General features: G+C 37.7%; 3 protein-coding genes and 1 pseudogene across 3 annotated transcripts in view; 3 read left to right on the top strand and 1 right to left on the bottom strand.

Moving 5' to 3' along the window:
* Positions 1-20,034, top strand: part of LOC122742619 (olfactory receptor 4F6-like) — a 76,888-nt gene that overhangs the window by 7,988 nt on the left and 48,866 nt on the right. The window lies entirely within an intron of this gene.
* LOC122738525 (olfactory receptor 4F15-like) lies at positions 995-1,951 on the top strand. The gene has a single exon (XM_043980539.1). It carries the CDS (start codon positions 1,013-1,015, stop codon positions 1,949-1,951), a length of 939 nt encoding a protein of 312 aa, XP_043836474.1. The 5' UTR covers positions 995-1,012.
* Positions 14,605-15,408, bottom strand: CCDC115 (coiled-coil domain containing 115). Its single transcript, XM_043986968.1, has one exon. The coding sequence runs from the start codon at positions 15,377-15,379 to the stop codon at positions 14,717-14,719; it is 663 nt and encodes a 220-aa protein (XP_043842903.1). The 5' UTR covers positions 15,380-15,408; the 3' UTR covers positions 14,605-14,716.
* On the top strand, positions 17,766-18,675 carry LOC122742620 (annotated as a pseudogene).

Here is a 20,034-nt window from a genome sequence, read left to right as displayed (position 1 = left end):
AGTAAGTGTCAAGTGTCTGAGGCCAGATTTGAACTCAGGTCCTTTTGAATCCAGGGCCTGTGCTTTATTCACTGCACCACTTAGCTGACCCCAGCCCCAGATGTTTTTAAAGGCAGTTGGAGTTAAGTGAGTTGCTCAGGGTCACATAACAAGTAAGTGTCTGAGGTGAGATTTGAATTCAGGTCCTCCTGACTTCAAGGCCAGTGCTCTATCCACTGTGTCACCTAGCTGCTGAACTTTGGTGAGTAGTTTCACCTGAAAAACCCATCTCTTGACTTTTTTTGTATATTCCATTTTATGCCATATAAAGATGCCTCTTATGCTACCACTCTATTCTCATTTATCTTCCATGCTAGTCCCCCCCCCCCCCGGCCAACTGCTTCTCTTTATTTCATCTTTTCAACTTCCTTGACAGGAGAGGCAGTGGATAGAATGCTGGACCTAGAGTCAGGATGCCCTGAATTCAAATGCTGTCTCTGGCACTTACTGGCTATGTGACTTTGAGCAAATCACTCAACCTCAAGAAACTTCAGTTTCTTCATTTATAAAATTGGAAGGTTAGTTTAGATCAGAAGTTGGCAAACTGTGACCCACAGGCCAAATCCTTCCTATTTTCTGCTTCATGAACTAAGAAGGATTTTTTTTTTACATTTTAAAATACAATAAAGTTCTATTTTAAGTTTATTAATAAACTTTTTTTTTAAATGTAAAAACCAAAAATTGGTAGAGAGATTGGTCCAAAAGTTTTTGTTTGTTGACTCTGCTCTAGATAATCTCTAAGGATCTCTTCTAGTTCTAAATTTATGATACTTTGAACATGTGACCATTGCTTCTCATATGTTAATTTGTGTTCCTGCTAGCCTATTGTATCACTAACGCTTCAAAACAGGGCCCTTCTTAAGACACTCACGAGGCAAATTGTACATATATTACTTTTGTCCTCATGCTTCTGATTTTTTTCCTTATTCTTTGTCCTCAGGTCATTTTAGTGTCTTTGATATCAACCGAGGCAATGGATGGAGCAAACAATTCCGTGGTATCTGAGTTTGTGTTGCTAGGACTGTCTGCTTCTTGGGAGATGAAGATTCTCCTCTTTTTCTTTTTCTTTTCGTTTTATGTGGGAATCATGCTGGGAAACTTCTTCATTGTGTTCACTGTGATTTTTGATTCTCATCTGCACTCCCCTATGTACTTTCTGTTAGCCAATCTCTCCCTCATTGACCTTGGTCTATCCTCTACTACAGTTCCAAGGATGATCACTGACATTTTTAGTGAACACAAAGTCATCTCCTTCCCAGGTTGCATGATACAGATTTTCTTTATTCATGTCATGGGAGGAACCGAGATGGTCCTGCTCATAGCCATGGCCTATGACAGATACACGGCCATCTGTAAGCCTCTTCACTACTTGACTATTATGAACCACAAAACATGCATTTGTTTTGTAGTGACTGCCTGGGTGATTGGGGTGATCCATGCTGTGTCTCAATTTGTTTTTGTTGTGAATTTGCCCTTCTGTGGCCCTAATAAGGTTGACAGCTTTTATTGTGACATCCCTAAAGTTGCAGTACTTGCCTGCACAGATACATCCTGGTTGGAGTATGTGGTCACAGCTAACAGTGGGCTTATCTCCATGGGCACTTTCTTTCTCTTAATCATCTCCTATATTTTCATCCTTGTCACTGTGAGGCATCACTCTTCTGCTGGTTTGTCCAAGGCTTTCTCCACACTCTCAGCTCATATTGCTGTGGTATTCTTGTTTTTTGTTCCCTGCTTCTTTGTCTATGTGTGGCAAGTTCCCACTCTGTCACTGGATAAATTTTTGCTTATTCTAGTCTTTCTTGTCACTCCACTCTTGAATCCTGCCATATATACATTGAGGAATAAGGATATGAAGTTGGCTATGAAAAGATTGACGAAGAAGATTGTGAGATCTAGGGAAATCAGATGATGGCCTTTTTTTGAAGAAGATTAGAACATACTTTGTGATCATTTTATCCAGCATTGAACTAATGGAAGATCACCAGGAACCTGGAAGTTCATCTGTATTCAGATTTATATGTGTGTATATTTTTTTAAACCAGATCATTATTCCAGTGTTGAAGCAGGTGGGCCCAGGGATGATATCTGTAAGAGTCATTTGAATGTTGCCTTATTGATAGAAAGGCATGGAAAAGTCAGCAAGATCATGGAGTGGCACATATAAAGCAAGCACTAGTTGGAATTCTTTTTAAAATGAGTGTTGGTCACTATGACAAATGTCTGATTTTTTTTTTCCTGTTCAGCACCAGAGCATGTATTTTTGATCTAGTTCGGCTCCGTCTGTCATGTGCACCACTCAACACCTGAGGGCACTCTGACATAACCATCAACATCCCTATGCCTAGCTCTGACTGAAGGAAAGGTACCAGATGCAGATATCTTGGCTTTGTCTCTTTGTTTGGTAGTGATGCTATTCTCTCAGTAGCCCAGGTTTTGGTGTAGATAATCCATTCAGATCAACTGTTCATATTCTTGATCCTACTGGCTCCTCTCACTTTTTACATCTCTCATTCAAGAATACATTACATGTTAAAACCAGTAACAGAAGCAGAAGCATTACTGTACAATCTATTTAATCCTATGTAGGACCTAGTAACTCTGCTCCCAATTAATCAATCATTCAATTAACAAGGAATGGATAATGAATGATAAAAAAATTTGTTAAGCACTTATTAAGTGTCAGACACTGTGCTAAGTACTAGGACTACAAATAGAAGTAAAAAGATAAACTCTAACTGCAAGGAGCTCACATTCTAATGGGGGAAGACAGTACATAAATTGGAATTAGTGTACACCTAGCAGCATGCTTTGAAAATCCCAGGTGCATAGAGAACTGCCTGTATAAAAGCAATGAGACAAGATTTAGAATATCATGTGTGAGGAGTGAAAACTAGATCATTATGCTGAAAGTACTACAGGCAGCTAGGTGGCACAGTAGATAGATGTTGGGCCTGAAGTCAGTGAGACTTATCTCTTTGAGTTCAAATCTGGCCTCAGACACTTACTAGCTATGTGACTCTGGGCAAGTCACTTAACCCTGTGTGCCTCAGTTTCCTCATCTGTAAAATGATTAGAAGAAGGAAATAGTGGTTTTGAAGAAAACTCCAAATGGGGTCATGAAGAGTCAGACACGACTAAAAAAATGACCAAAGAAATATACTATACTAGCCATCATTGACATTCACTTTATCAGTCCCCTTTCACCTCCCTCCACAGTTCTTTTGTATGAATGCTCAGATCTTATCCAGTAGCCAAATGATGAAGCGAAGCTAATAATAGAATAAATGTGCATGCTCAGAAGGCCATATGAAGAATCATATCAAATCCAAGGCATGCTCAAGTTCATGAAGGATCTCTTACTGTCCAGTCCCCATTACACTCTTCTTGTTTAAAAATTTTGCCATTCTTGGGAAATTGGCCAAGGTCCATTTTGAACATAGTATCTGTGTCTCTAATTCAGAACTGTTCTCTAAGGTTCTGTCCTTTTATTTGCTTCCCCAGCTTTGTTACTTGCCTCCCCTTCTCTAATGGACCAGTGGATCTTGTTCCCTTTTTAAAATTTGGAGATTTTCAGAACACTCCTAAAATGAGTCCTTGCTTAGTGACATCTGGGCTTTGTGGCCAGACATATGCCATCTAGAAAATGTAGTCAAGAGATTTCCTCTTAATCCACAATGGTTTCTCATCCCTAAACCTTGTGGGAAATCAAGTTCTGTGGTGATTTCTCCTTGATCATGCTCAGTACATCAAGAAAATAATTTCTATTTTGCATCACTTTGGAAATTATTGTGAGGATAAAGTGAGATAAAGCATATGACTGCAATTTGAAATCTATAAGATACTGGGTGGTAATTCAGAAGAGGTAAAATAAAAACATTTTCCTGTTGACATATAATGAACAAACTTTTTTCAGTCAGGCTTCCATGCATCTAGGTGCCTTGGAGAAATAGGGAGAATGGAAACAGTTCTCAGCTAAGGAAAATAAGGGAGGAATTCAAGGAAAGGACCTGGAAGAGAGATGAATCTGGGCAGGTAGATCCATGCTTAGGAAAGATAAGCTTCAGTTCCCTGGATTATGAACTTTATACTTTGTGCCTTTATTTATCCATATCAAGAAGTGACCTCCCCTATGTTCCTTTTCTTTCTGGATCTCAAGTAAAAATAGGACATTTCTTGGGTTGCTTCAAGTGTAAGAATATTTAAAGTGGTCATCTCTCTGTCAATTATAAGTGTTCTAATCATAAAACAGTTCCAGCTAGGTCTGAATAGATTTCAGAATTTTCAAAATCTCCATATATTTAGTTCCTATGGTTTATACAACAATGTATTATGCACTCCGGTAAATTCAAACTTTATATGAGATAATGATTCCTAATGTTATGAACCTTAGAGCATACTAGGAATGTATTTTTTTTCTTTCATCTTAAGACCTACTACTTTACACATTTATCTGGAGTTTTCTAATACCTACCCTCAAGAGCTCAGTTTTTTCTTTCTTTTCTTTTCTTTCTTCCTTTTAAAAAATAAACCTCAAATTCCAAATCATATTTTTCAGTGAGACACAAGGGTCTAAGGTTGGATTTGAACTCAGGTCCTCCTGAATCCAGGACCAGTGCTTTATCCACTGCATCACCTAGCTACCCCTACAGTTTTAGTTTCTTACCTGTCACCATAAGAAAGTTCTCAGAGAGACAGAATATACTTTTCTAAATCCTTAAGTGAGCAAGTAGTGTTAGTCATTTCCAGGCAATTGTTCCTAAAAGCACTCAGGAGTCTTATTTGTTTGTTGTTAATGGAAGTTAAATGATTTACTAGGGTTTTATGACCCCAGAACAGTCACACAGATGTGAATCAGGGAATAGGAAAGGACTTAGGTTTTTTTTTTAATTTAAAGCAGAGAGACTTCTTTTATTCTTTTTTTTTTAAATATTAAAAAAATTCAAATCCTTTCTCTTCCTCCTTTCATGTCTAAATAAGAAGGCAAGGGAAAAAAATCTATTACAAATATGTATAACTATGCAAAACTGATTTCTGCATTAGCCATGTTCTGGGAAAAAAAGAAAGAAGAAAGAAAAAATTATGCATTCTGAGTCCATCAGTAGACAGCATGTTTCATCATGCAATTCCTTTGGAATTGTGGTGGGCCATTGTATTGGCCAGAGTTACTAAATCTTTCAAAATTGGTTATCTTTACCATATTGCTGTTATTATATAGATTGTTCTGGTTCTGCTCTCACTTAACTTTGCATCAGTTCATAAAGCTTTTCTCAGGTTTTCTTAGAAGGTTTTATAAAGCAATTCTTGCTGACTTTGTGACACAGAGGCATCACCACAGAAACTTTTGGTCTGTGCAAAAGACCTGGGAAGTTTTTTAGCACAGTGTGGCACACAGAATATCACTAAGCACACACACAACATTTAATAGGAGAAAATAGAGGCATGCTGGTAAATGTAGCCAGAACAATGATTTCATATCTATTTTTCATCTCTCTCTCTCTCTTTTTTCATCCCATATAGAATATCAGCCTGGCCTATAGCAAAACAACCCAGTGATTTACTCTTCTTGCTTTTGTGTGTTGTATCAGAGTGGAAGAAGAGATTGATTCTCTTATAAAGGATATTGGTGGGGCAGCTAGGTGGCGCAGTGGATAAAGCACTGACCTTGGATTCAGGAGGACCTGAGTTCAAGTCCAGCCTCAGACACTTGACACTTACTAGCTGTGTGACCCTGGGCAAGTCACTTAACCCTCATTGCCCCGCAAACAAACAAACAAAAAAAATAAAGGATATTGGTAACAGCTGCTACCTCCCTGTCCTACAAGTCAACTACCTTACCTCCCCTCACTTGATGTTCACTTACATAGTAGTTACTTCCTTATGTAGATGGTGTTTACACTATGGTACTGGCTTTTATTTCAGGTCTTCCTTTATACCTCAAGGTAGTATTTATCTGTCAATTCTGTGGATACTTTCTTCACCATCTCTATCATTCCAAAAAGGTTTATCCTTCTAGGGCATTATTTCATATCAACTAGGACATTATTTTCTCCAGTGCAAAACAAACTGTTCTCTGTATCTCCCCTACTTTCTCTGTTTCATTGCCATGTAAATGTTTCAGGGCTTTTTCCTTAGGGAAAACCAGTGTGCCTCTAAAACACAAGTACCAGGGGAAAGCCAATCATGAGCTGGATCCCAGTAGTATCAATAGAGCACAAACATCCAGGAAATTAATTATTTTCCTTAGTAGGGAAGAACTTTATATAGTTCATTATCTTGAATGGTGATTATAGGAGCAACAATTAAACACTCTGGTTTTCTCTGATGCCTGATCCTGCCTCATAATTTGTGTTAGAACTGGTATATAAATGAGATCATTTTAAATTCTATCATGCTATTTTGCAGCTTTTTTTTTTTATCCTTACAGCTGCATTTCTATTTAAGTCTCTCATTCTCCCTTGTTTCTCTTTGTCATGTTTCTATATCTATTCCATTTGAGATTTACTATCATTAAACTGCATCATGACTTGGAAAATAAGATTCTTCCCAATGAATGTATAGAATCTTTAAACCATAAACTTAGTTGAATCTTAGATTTCATGTTCATCTCTTATCCAAACCATCACTAATAAATGTTTACATAGCCTCAGTTTGTCTACTGTGTGTGTGTGTGTGTGTGTGTGTTTTGGCGGGGCAATGAGGTTTAAGTGACTTGCCCAGGGTCATACAGCTAGTAGGTGTCAAGTGTTTGAGGCTGGATTTGAACTTAGGTCCTCCTAAATCCAGGGCCAGTGCTTTATCCACTGTGCCACCTAGCTGCCCCTGTTTGTCTACTTTCAGTACTAGGGAACTCAACACTTTTGGAGGCAACTAAATTTATTCCACTAACATTTATTAAATTTCAACTATAAGTAAGGTTCTGTATAAGCACTCTGGACACAAAAACCATCATGGAAGCAATAGGTAGGCACTAAAAGTCTTTGAACAAGGGGGAAGCTAGGTGTCACAGTGGATAAAGCACCAGCCCTGGATTCAGAAGGACCTGAGTTCAAATCCGGCCTCAGACACTTGACACTTACTAGCTGTGTGACCCTGGGCAAGTCACTTAACCCCCGTTGCCTCACTAAAAAAAAAAAAAAAAAGAAAAAAAAACTGAACTCAGACACTTGACACTTACTAGCTGTGTGACCCTGGGCAAGTCACTTAATTCTCATTGCCCCGCAAAAAAAAAAAGAAAGAAAGAAACAAATAAAGTCTTTGAACAGGAGTATTATACACTCAATTTTGTGTTTTAGGAATATCAATTTGGTAGCAGTCTGGAAAGATAGGTTGAAGGGGAAGGAGACTGGTTGCAAAGAGACCAATTAGAACTTAATGCAATAGAGAGAAATAATTAGGGACTGTACTAGGGTAGAAGCTATGTGAGTGGAGAGAAGGGAATAGATGCAAGAGATCTTATGAAGATAGAAGAAAATATGACAACTGATTAGATGTGGGGAAGAAAAGGACAGAGAAATAGTAAAAGATGGTGCTGAGGCTTTGAACCAAGGTGACTGGTAGCATGGTGGTGCTCTCCACAGAGATAGGGAAATTTGAAGGACAGATAGATTTTTTGGGAAAATATAGTAAGTTCTGTTTTTGGTATGTTGAATATGATGTGCTTATAGGAAATCTAAGTAAAGATGTCTATCAAACTTTTTGCAATATAGGAATGGAATTCAGGAGAGGAATTTTGGATATAAATATTGGTTTGAGGATCACCAGTATTAATCCCAAGGAAGATTTTCTTTATGTTGAACAAAGTCATGTCTCTCTGTAACATCTACCTGTTGAATTTGTATCTAAAAGAGAAGATTTCTGAGGCTTTTTACTTGTGGGAGAAAATGATTTACTAGCAAGGCCAGCAAGTTACCATCAAATCAAGTCAACTAATCCCTCAGTGATTAGTGACAATTCCACAGGTTTACAGAGCTTATTTTAAGGAACTATATTCATCAGGCTGATTCATAGTATTTACAGAGAAGTAGGTAGATTTGCAATATATGACTTCTGGGTGTGTCTGGGGTGAAACAGGGAGTTTCTAGGGTGGGATAATGGCTACATTCAATATTTTATTGGTTTAGAACTTATGTCTATTATTTTGTGATTTTTTTTTTTTTTGAGAAGTCTCCTTCAGTGGTTCTCTAAGGATTTCTGTTATGGGTCTATGATACTGACTGAAAAGAGAACTAACTTGCTAAAAAAACTTATGGTGGTGAACTGTCATCTTGCCCTTTCCCCTGCCTCCCCCCCCACACCCCCCCAATCCAGCTCTCTAAAAAAAGCAATCTGACCTTTGGTAAAGAGTCCTGTGATATCTAATCTTAATCCTATATTATTTTATTTCAATACAAATATATTTCCAATTCTAAGTTATATACTATTAATTTTTAAAAAAATATTTATTTTATTTTTAATTTAGGAAATAAAAACAAACAATTCCATAATATAGTAGAAAAGATGATTGCATATGAAACTGCAAATCTCTTATATTCAACTTGCTATTCCTTTTAAATATATAATAAAGTTATTATGTAACTTTCTTTTCTTCTTTTCTTCCTTTCCCCTCTCCCTCCAGCCCCACAGTCCTAGACATAGCTATCACTATACACAAATGTGTATATATGTAAATATATATATATATATATAGTAGTAGTAGTAGTAGCAGTAGCAGTAGGCCTTCACCAGTCTCGGACGACCATGGATCAGTGCCTTGAAGAGCCACAGGCCACAGTGTGGCTGTGCAGTCCAACACGGGAGCCGCAGTTCCTGAGTAACTTATAACCCGTAACTGCCGCATCCCATGTTGTATCTACCCCATGAGGAGTAGCTGGAGTGTAAAAAAAAAAGATATATATTTATATGTATAAAATATATATATAATGTATAGATATATGTGTATATGTATGTGCATATATATATATGTAAAATCATTTTATACATCTATTTATCAGTTCTTTCTTTGGAGGTGGATAGTATCTTCCTTTATAGATCCTTTGTAGTTAATTTGGGTATTTATAATAGTCAATTCAAAATTTTATGTATAATAATAATTTATAATAACAATACAATTTATAATAGTCATTCAAAGTTGTTCTTAAAACTATATTGTTGTTACTGTATACAACAATCTTTTGATTCTGTTCATTTTGCTCTTCATTATTTCAAGCAAATCTATTCATGTTTTTTTTTTTTTTTGCAGGGCAATGGGGGTTAAGTGACTTGCCCAGAGTCACACAGCTAGTAAATGTCTGAGGCTGGGTTTGAACTCAGGTCCTCCTGAATCCAAGGCTGGTGCCTTATTCACTGCGCCACCTAGCTGCCCCCTATTCATGTTTTTCTAAAATCAATGAGCTCATAATTTCTTAAAGCACATTAGCATTCTATCACAATCATATACCACAACTTATTCAGTCATTGCCTATTTAATGGGCATTCCTTCAATTCCTAGTTCTTTACTACCGCAAAGAGAGCTGCTACAAATATTTTAGAGCATATAGGTTCTTTTCCTTTGCCCCAATCATCTTTGGAAATAGACATAGTAATGGTGTGTGTGTGTGTGTGTGTGTGTATTTGCGGGGCAATGAGGGTTAAAGTGACTTGCCCAGGGTCACACAGCTAGTAGGTGTCAAATATCTGAGGTCAGATTTGAACTCAGGTCCTCCTGAATCCAGGGCCAGTGCTTTATCCACTGTGCCACCTAGCTGCCCCTCAGTATAGTTTAATAACTCTTTGGGCATACTTCCAGATTGCTATCCAAAATGGTTGGATCAGTTCACAGTTCCACCAATGATATCATTAAAAGTATATTAAATCTTGTTAAAATATTCTTTTTTGGGGGGGCAGCTAGGTGGCGCAGTGGATAGAGCACCGGTCCTGGAGTCAGGAGTACCTGAGTTCAAATCCGGCCTCAGACACTTAACACTTACTAGCTGTGTGACCCTAGGCAAGTCACTTAACCCCAATTGCCTCACTAAAAAAAAAAATTCTTTTTTTCAAGTTTTCTTGTACAAAATCACTAATATGGTAATTTTTTATAATCATACATGCATAACCCATATCTAAGGGAGATGGGAGGGGAGGGAGGGAAAGAGGGATAAAAATTGGAACCCCAAACTATAAATAACAATGTTTGTTACTTAAAAAATATTCATTCACTAAATCTATAAGTAATTTAGGCTTAAAGGAATATTTCTGCTGACAGCTCTTCCTAAGGAAAGGAAACTGAATCCTTTAATCAAACTAATATAAATCAAAGTAATCAATATTAACTGATTTAGAAGTCACCTTTTTCATACCCATAAGTCCTTGTCCTACCTTCTTCAGTCAACCTGAACTAAGTATAATCCCTGTCTCATGTGAAACCCTACAAATATTTGAAGGCCATCAAGTCTTTTTTGCTGAGTTAAACATCCCCACTTCCCTCAAGCAATCCCCTCATCACCCTGATTGCCATCCATAAGAGGTAGTCCATCTTATTAATGTCTCTTCTGAAATGACTCAGTGAGAACTCCATGCAATATTTGAGGTGAGATTTAACTATGGTAAACACAGGTGGGGCCTAGGTCACTTTGTTTACTTTGAATATTTCAATCTTTGGTGGATTGATAATTAGTCTTATTCTTTATATGTCTCAGCTATTTTTGTATTCTGTAAATTCAAGTTCCTCATATTGGGGACCAAATGACTGAGTATTTTGATCATTCCTACTTTGATTAATCCTTGGAAAAATCTTATGAGAAACAGGTTTGTTCTACTTTGGGCAAGGGCTAAGGTAATCTATAGCTGGGCCATTGTAATTATATAGGACTCAGTTTTGTTTTTCTTGCTTTTTCTATTTATATTGTCTTCTTCCCCCCTGGTTTTTCTTTCTTTAATCTGGAGGATCTATAATGGTTACTTCCTCAGCTACAACCTTATTTAACTGTATGGTTGATGGTGGCATCCAATGTCTTTTTGCTGGGATTTCTCCAGAGCTAGAAGAAAAGTGATCAATACCTTTTATGGATCAGTGACAATAGGTAATCAGGAAGGGGTATTGGCCAATTCTGAAAAGGAAATTCCTCAAAGTGGGCTGTAGGGGTGAGTGAAAGGAAGGGACAGATAGAAGAATCCAGTCCTAGAGACATCAGATACTTCTTGTGGAGAGGACTGGCGTTTTATAAAGTTCACTTTCTTCCATTCAGGAAATCTGATTTTGTGTTTTGAGTGTGTAAACGTGGGCAAGTTTCTTAGAAATTGACAGAATTTTCTCTTTTGAAAAAATGAGGATAATCATACCGCATGTCTTAAAGGATTTTAGAAAAATGCTTCATAAATTGCACTATGATAGATAAGTGCAAATCCCACTATTATTGTTATCTTAGATTGCTGTCATCCTAGAATCTGAGGCACATACCAGATTTATATTAATAGGGTCATAGATATAGAGTTGAAATGGACCTTGGACAACATATAGTCCAATTCTCTCATTTTACAGGAGTGGGAAATGTGGCATAGAGAGGTTAAACAACTAGACTAGAGCCAATTTTAGCAAGGCTGATTGCTCTTGGCTCTTGTGAGAAGGGCCAACTTCATTAGAATCCCTTTTCTTTCTTGGAAAATAACAATACTCTGTTGTGAAAGACTAGACTGAAAATTAAGAGACTAGGGTTCTAGTTGTGGGTTGTGAATGACTTGAAGTGTGACCTGGGGGAAATTAACTCAGTTTTTTCATTTATTAAATAAAGAGGTTAGCCTAAGTAATATTACCAGATTCCTTTCATATTAATCAAATTCCATGTTTCTGATTCTTCCCTTTCTTCTATTAAAGTGCATCTCACAATTTCCTTTTTTTTTTTTTTTTTTTGCATGGGGCAATGAGGGTTAAGTGACTTGCCCAGGGTCACACAGCTAGTAAGTGTCAAGTGTTTAAGGCCGAATTTGAACTCAGGTCCTCCTTCCTGAATCCAGGGCCGGTGCTTTATCCACTGCACCACTTAGCTTCCCCACAATTTCCTTTTTATAGAGGTTGTTTTCCCAAGCCCTAGATGACAGAGCCAAAAATTTACCCCTGGGAGACAAGCTACCTGGGGAACTCACCATCTGGATTGCTTGAAAGACACAAAAGTTGACATTTTCTGAGTCTGAGCTGAGAGGAGCTTAAGATGCTCCTCCCCACCCCCTTCAGTCGAGGTTTGGAAATTCTCCTTTTCTTCTTTTAAAGTTAGTTCCCTCAAGGTCATAATCTCAAATTATCTTCTGTAACAACAGAATTAATGGAACCCTTCTCTTACCTATCTATCTAGCTTTTTTTTTTTTAAAACCCCATCATAAGATTGTGTAGAACAGGTATTAGTAGATGTAAGATCTTTCCCTTTTTCTTGCACATGGTGTGTTTTCTGTGTTTTTCCTAAGATATAGTTAGTTGAGTTTCATCCTCTGGAAACATTTAAGAAATGGAATATAGTGTGAAGGGTAAAGAAAAATCTATCATGGAGGCCAAATGATACTGTTGATAAATTATTTACTAATATCTTCAGTTATTTCTTAACTTGTCAGATTTCTGGAATACACAAGGACTTGTGCTAGTTCCCATTCAGCCATACGTCACCTACCGTTCCTTACACTAGATGGTGAGCAGTATTTGTTAGGCACTTTTCATTTTTCCTCTCCATTATTTAAATTTCATAAAAGGCTTATGAAAACTCGGGAGATCGTTATGCACAAAAGAGTTTGTATGAACTGTTTGAAAAAACCCTGGTTCAGACTGGGTGGGTACTCTATGACCCTAGTGCCACTAGCTAACCCCTTAAGTGTTTGAAGCATTTGTCTGGTACTGTCAATTTAGAAATACTCCCTGAAACAACAACAACAACAACAACAACAAAAAACAAAAATCCAAGATCTTGCTCTTTTTTCCAGTTCCTGATGGTTTAAAAAAACAAAACATCTCTTTCTTTTCCTTCCTTTTCTTTCCCTTTGCTTCTTTCATCTTTTGAGCTCTGCTTAGTCCTTAGACTTCCAGTGGCTTAAGCCTCTTAAACTCTCCTCAAAGACTGTACTTTGGACTGGGATGGTTTGAAAATTAAATTATTATCAGTGATCTTGAATGGATTACCTTCACATTATTGGTGGTAACAATTTTCAAGCTCTGGGGCTGGTGGTTAAGTATATTTGATTTTCTATTCTAGAAGTGCAAACTTCCCTCTGATCTCTATTTCTCCCTGCCATCATTCATATGCAAACACACAATTGGTATAGTAAGCATTACTAGGGTTTTTACTAATAATGAATTTTAGTACAAGATAACCTCTAATAAAGTGTAGTGACTTTGCCAATATTATACATTCATCTTCATTTTTTATGCTCTTGAGTCTTATGTGAGCAAAAGAAATTATTTCAATTTTAAGAAGACACCATTTTTCTTGTGTTTTGATTTTTCAAAGTAAAAATTTGGGGCTCTGGAGGAAAGTGGTAATGAATTTTTCTAAGTAGAGAATAGAATAAAACTTCACAAGGCCTTCTGAGTTCTTTTCACAAGGATATTTTTGCTCTAAAAAATTTAAACTTTAAAAAATGAATGTCGAGGGCAGCTAGGTGGTGCAGTGGATAGAGCACTGGCCCTAGAGTCAGGAGGACCTGAGTTCAAATGCAGCTTCAGACACTTGACACTTACTAGCTGTGTGACCCTGGGCAAGTCACTTAACCCACCTTGCCCCTAGGGGGGCGGAGGGAAGCAACAAAAGACTTTAAAAGACAAATAAAGGATTTTATATATAAAAAAATTAATGTCTTTTGTTTGTACATCATCATTATTTCTGAATAAATCCTTTCTAACTCTACCCCATCCCCAACCTTCAAATTAGATCCTTTCTATCTCTAACCTGCCCCCCCCCCTTCAAATTAAGGAAAGAAGTATTTTCTCATCTTTTTATTGAATCCAAACTTGGTCATTATAATCATATAGAGCTCAGTTTTGTTTTCCTTTCATTTATATTTTTTGTAATAGATGTGTATAATGTGTGTGTTTTTGTGTGATATTCATTATATATCAGAGAGAGCATGCACTGATTAAAGAACTCTGGTTAAGACTGGGTAGGCCCTCTTTGGCTCTTGTACTACCAACCTTCCCTTGGCACCTCTGTCTGGTACTTTCAACTTCTAAGCCTCAATAATCATAGAAATGCTTCATTTTATCCATGCTGAGGGATGTGCAATACGAAATTTCTCTTTTGAGAACTGTTTAATTTCCCTTTGATCTCAGTTCTTCCCTTCCCCCACCTATTTACATTTAGACATATAGTTACATATTAAGCATTACTGGCATTTTCCAAATAATATATTTTAGGTTAAGACAATCTGGCAAAAAGGAAGCTATGACTCTGGCCAAGGTTACACATTAGCTTATTCCCTGATGCTTTTGAGTCTTACGTGACAATGGAAAAATATATATTTCATTTTATGCAAGATACAACTTTTTCTGATTTTCATGTCTGACTTTTTAATATGACGATGGGAACTTTGGACAACAAAGGCAATGTGTCATTTTCTTCAGAAAAGAAAAATGTAAGACGTTTTATTTTTTACTTTCAACCTTGACAGTCATAAAACAAGAGACCAAATCATTTATTTGCACTCTAAATTTTAGAGAATGTGTTCATGCCACCTTCAGCTGATGAAGCAGTTTCTGTTTCTCCTGCTGTAGGGCTTGAATCTGGCCTCTTCCCCACTCGATTCGGCTCTGGAGCTCGGCAATCTCCCCGGCCATCAGCAGAGCTGCCCGGAAACTTCCTTGGGCCTGTCGCAGACTCTGGGGTACCAAGATCCCAAACCAGGTCAGGGGATCCCGCTCAGACGTCGCGGTTTCAGGTGTCGAGGGGGTGGGTTGCAAAGGAGCCCCCTGTGGTTGCAGCCGCCTCCGAAGCACTGGAGACTCGGAATTTGGCTCCCCACAACCAGTCACATCTCGGTCCTCCTTGGGATTCGTGTCCTTCGGGGACCCGGGTGTAGTAAAAATCATCTGGAATTCAGGCCTACCAGGCTCGGACTCACTGGTGCTGACCCTGAAGAGAGGAGCCATAGAGGAGCTATACTGAAGAGGGCCGACAGCCTTGGCACCCATAGCATAGCGAGTCTTGGAGAGGGATAACCAGCCCTCCTCCACTCGGGCGTTCAGTGCTAGCCGCTTCCCTTCCAGCTGCTCAAGCTCCAGGAGCAGCTGCACAATGCGCTCATCGAGCTGGGCGCCCAGGGATCGCAAGGCCCCGGCATCTGAAGCCGCGGCAGTTGTAACGCTCTGCCCGTCCCCGGCCGCCGCCATAGCCCTGGAGGCTGTTGCGCGATCCTATGCTTGTTCCGCCTCTTCCCCTCCAGTCAGCCAATCAACGTGCGTCCGTCAGCCACTGCGCGACGACCTAAAGAGCCATCTTTATTGTGGGCATCAGAACCGCCAGTCCCCGAGCCTTTTGTAGATTCTTTGTTAGAGGTTCAATTTTATTTAAGTTGAAAAACTATTCTCTACCATATGAAGTATTATGCTGTAGTAGAAAGAGCCATAAATTTAGCGTCTGTTGTCTTAGGTTTAAATTGTGGTTTTATTACTACCTGTAGCACGTAGGTCAAATTACTTTTTTTGTCCTCAGTTTCCCCATTTGTCGAATGAGGTAGTTGGCCTGGATGTTAACTTCCGGTTATTAATGCTACTAGTTGGAAAGAAGTATACATATACAACTAAGTGATGGATTTTAGACCTTAGAATTATTGATTTTTACACTTTTAAAGTATAGATATATATACATACACACATGCACACACACAAATATATACACACATCTATACACATATGCATATACACACAAATTTTATATATACACATAACACACATATGGAGACAGACATCTTGCCCTCTTTCCTTTCCCCCTTAAAAAAACAAACAAACCAAAAACCTCAAACTTATAACACATATTCCTAATCAAACAAAACAAATTCCTGTATTGTTCAAGTCCAAAAATATTTCTTTCCTTTTGCACTTTTGAGTTCATCACTTCTCCATTAGAAAGTAGTTAGTGTATGTAATTAGCACTGGAATAATGATTAATTATTTGCATTGATCAGAGTTCTTGATTTATTTAAAAAGTTTATCTTTACAATATTGTGGTATAAATAGTTTAGTTTTTATTTACTTCACTCTTGGCTCACAAAAATTCCCAGTTTTCTCTGAAACCATCCTTTTTATCCTTTCTTATGGCATAATAGTATTTTATATATATATTATTCAGCCATTCCTTAATTCATTAATTACCACAATCCCTGGCACATAGGTGTGTAATAAATGTTTATAGACTTACTGACTGGCATCTCCTTATAATTCTTTGCTAGTATAAAAATAAATTTATAATTATTTTTGTACATCTAGGTTCCTCCTCTTTGATCCCTTTGGGGATATAAGTTTGGAAAATATAAGCTTAGTTGTGGTAGCTCTAGGTCAAAGGATATGACAGTTTAATAACTTTCTGGTCATGGTCCCAAATTGCTTTCCAGAATGGCTGCACTAGTTCACAGGTTTACCAACAGGATAGTGATTCCCTTCCAAAAATCTGATGGATGTGAAAATAAACTTTAGAATTGCCTTTATTTTCAATTTTCTAATTACTAGTTATCTCTAGTATCTATCTATCTATCTATCTATCTATCTATCTATCTATCTATCTATCTATCTATCTATCTATCTCTTTATATAATATATCAATTTACATTGATGGGTTATATTTCTTTTTTTTTTTTTCTTTTTTTGTAGGGCAGTGAGGGTTAAGTGACTTGCCCAGGGTCACACATCTAGTAAGTGTCAAGTGTCTGAGGCTGGATTTGAACTCAGGTCCTCCTGAATCCAGGGCTGCTGCTTTATCCACTGTGCCACCTAACTGCCCCGGTTCAGTTTTCAGAAGAAATGAAAGCTATCAATCAATAGTCACATAAAAATGTTCTCAATGATTATTGATTAGAAAAATGCAAATTAAAACAACTCAGAGGCACCATCTCATACCTATTAGATTGGCTAACATAAAAGACAAGGAAAATGATAAATGCTGGAGGGGATGTGGAAAAATAGCTACACTAATGCACCTTTGGTAGAGTTGAACCATTCTGGAGAATAATTTGGAACCATATCCAAAGAGCTCTCAAGTTGTGCACATTCTTTGACCCAGCAATATCACTACTAAATCTATCTCCCAAAGAGATTAAAAAAAGAAAAAGGACCGATATCTACAAAAACATTTATAGCTTTATAGCAGCTCTTTTTGTGGTGGCAAAGAATTGGAAATTGAGGGGATGCCTATCAATTGAGGAATGTCTAAACAAGTTGTGTCATATGATTGTGAAGGAATACTGTTGTGCGTTGGGATGTTTCCCTCCTACTTCTGTCTGCTCAGTCAGCTGAATTCCCTTTGATCTTTCTTGTAATTTCTTTGCCTCTCCTGCCCCTCAACTCCTTACTCTTCCTAAGTGCTTAATTTATTCTATTTCCTCAACCTTTCCTTCTTAATTGTGTGGCCTTTCAAATTTCTTACAACTCCTGTTCCTATCTAGGGCCTTCCAAAGTCATTGGTGAGACAAATAGGATAACCAGTTTAATTTCCTACACTTCTAATTTCTTGCTTGTTCTCTATCCTCAGGTCATTTCAGTGTCTGTGATACTAGTTCTCAAAATGGATGCTATAAACAACTCTGTTGTAACTGAATTTGTGATGCTGGAGCTGTCAGCTTCTTGGGAGATGAAGATTTTCCTGTTCTTGTTTTTCTTTTCATTCTTTGTGGGAATTGTGCTGGGAAACCTCTTCATTGTGTTCACTGTGAGTTTTGACTCTCACCATCACTACCCTATGCATTTCTTGCTGGCCAAACTTTCCCTCACTGACTTTGGTCTATCCTCTACAACAGTTCCAAAGATGATCCTTAACATTTTCAGGGTGCATGATGCAAATTTTTTTTAATCTATTTTCTAGGAGGAACTGAACTGGTATTGTTGATAGCCATGGCCGATGACAGAAATGCAGCCATCTGTAAGCCTTTCCATTATCTGATTATCATCAGCCTCAAAACATGCATTCGTTTTGCAGCTATTGCCTGGGTGATTGGGATGATCCATTCTCTTAGTTTGTTTTTGTTATTATTTTCCCTTCTGTGGCCCTAACAAGGTTGAAAGCTTTTCTTGTGACTTCCCTCAATTTGTAACACTTGCCTGCAAAGATACTTCCAGGGTGGTTTATGGGGTCACTGTAAATAGCGGACTTGTCACCATGGGTACATTCTTCCTCATGATCATTGCCTATATCATTATTCTGGTCACTGTCAGATACCACTCTTCAGCTGCTTTGTCTAAGACTTTCTCCACACTCTCAGCTCACCTCTCTGTGGCATTCTTGTTTTTTGCTCCTTGTTTCTTTGTCTATGTGTGGCAAGTTCCCACATTATCTTTGGATAAATTATTGTTCATTTTCATCTTTCTTATAACCCCACTTTTAAATCCTATTATATATATTTAGAAACAAGGGCATGAAGATGGCAGTGAAAAGACTAACCAAAAGGATTGTTGTTGGTTCTATGGATTTTTCATGATGGATTTTCTTGATCAAGATCAAGAGACGCTTCAGGATCTTCTTGACCAACCCATAAACCATTGCTAGATCACCAGAAATTTAATTATAAATTCATCTTCATTCTAGATTTGTGTTTTTTTCTATTTATAGTTGACTATTGAGTTATATCTTCAACTTTTTTTTTTTTTTTTTAGTGAGGCAATTGGGGTCAAGTGACTTGCCTAAGGTCACACAGCTAGTAAGTGTTTAGTGTCTGAGGTCGGATCTGAACTCAGGTCCTCCTGACTCCAGGGCCGGTGCTCTATCCACTGCGCCACCTAGCCGCCCCTATCTTCGACTTTTACCTTCTCATTAATTCTGCAGAGATGAGAACTATAACTCTGAGCTGTGCTGGCACCAATGATATCCATTTTTTAATGTATCCAGTGCCATAAATTGGCTTCTTATTTGCATAGAATTATACTTGCACAACAGTGAACTTGGTAATAAATACTGTAAGAAATATTTTTCATGGAATAAATATTTGTTATGGAAATTTCATTCTTACTTCAACTAGCCATGTGCAAAATTCTAGGCCATGTATCTCCATTGAGGAACACATATTAATGAAGATGAAATAAGTTCCCTTATGAGAGACTAGAGAGCTTTTTGAGATAGGGTAAAAATATGGTGACAAGAGTTACAGAACAGTCAATCTTTAGGTATCGTGGTTTGAAAGATTCTACAGGACACAGAGCATATTTCATCATCTTTGCAATTACCTTTAATTTCTCTATGCTTTTTTTTTTCTTTGTGAGGCAATTGGAGTTAAGTGACTTGCCCAGGGTCACACAGCTAGTAAGTGTCAAATGTCTGAGGCCAGGTTTGAACTCAGATCCTCCTGAATCCAGGGCTGGTGCTTTATCCACTGTGCCACCTAGCTGCCCCATACCCTTAATTTCTAACATAGGGTATCACACATAGTAGAAACAAATATTGTGCAGGTAGGCAAGCAAGAAGAATTCACAAGAAGTGCATGCTATAATGCAAGAAGACAAAGTTGATTTCATAGCTATTACTGAATCATGGTGGGATGCCACTCATGACTGTGATATGACTTTGGATTATTAAATTAAATTCTACTTATTACAAAGAATCAGGATAGGTAAATGGGGGCATCTTAAAATAGGAAAGCATATTTAGGTGAGGAAATTCAGGATGGGGTGAGGTGGGGGAGAGGTGCAGTGAAGAGCTTTTCAGTGATGATTAATGGATGAAGAAAAAGAAGGATTTTGTCATTGGAGGATATTTCATCTGAAGGAAAGAGGAAATTGATGAAAACTTTGGGAAACATCACAAACATGACACAGAAACATAATATAATAATTACTAGAGACTT

This window comes from Dromiciops gliroides, chromosome 2 (genome assembly GCF_019393635.1).
Source record: "Dromiciops gliroides isolate mDroGli1 chromosome 2, mDroGli1.pri, whole genome shotgun sequence".
NCBI lineage: Eukaryota > Metazoa > Chordata > Mammalia > Microbiotheria > Microbiotheriidae > Dromiciops > Dromiciops gliroides.
Note: the sequence above shows the minus strand (reverse complement) of the source record. Positions and strands in the feature narration are given on the sequence as shown.

Excerpts from the sequence above, each read along its gene's own strand:
- LOC122738525 (XM_043980539.1), top strand. The coding sequence starts at position 1,013 with ATGGATGGAGCAAACAATTCCGTGGTATCTGAGTTTGTGTTGCTAGGA.
- CCDC115 (XM_043986968.1), bottom strand. The coding sequence starts at position 15,379 with ATGGCGGCGGCCGGGGACGGGCAGAGCGTTACAACTGCCGCGGCTTCA.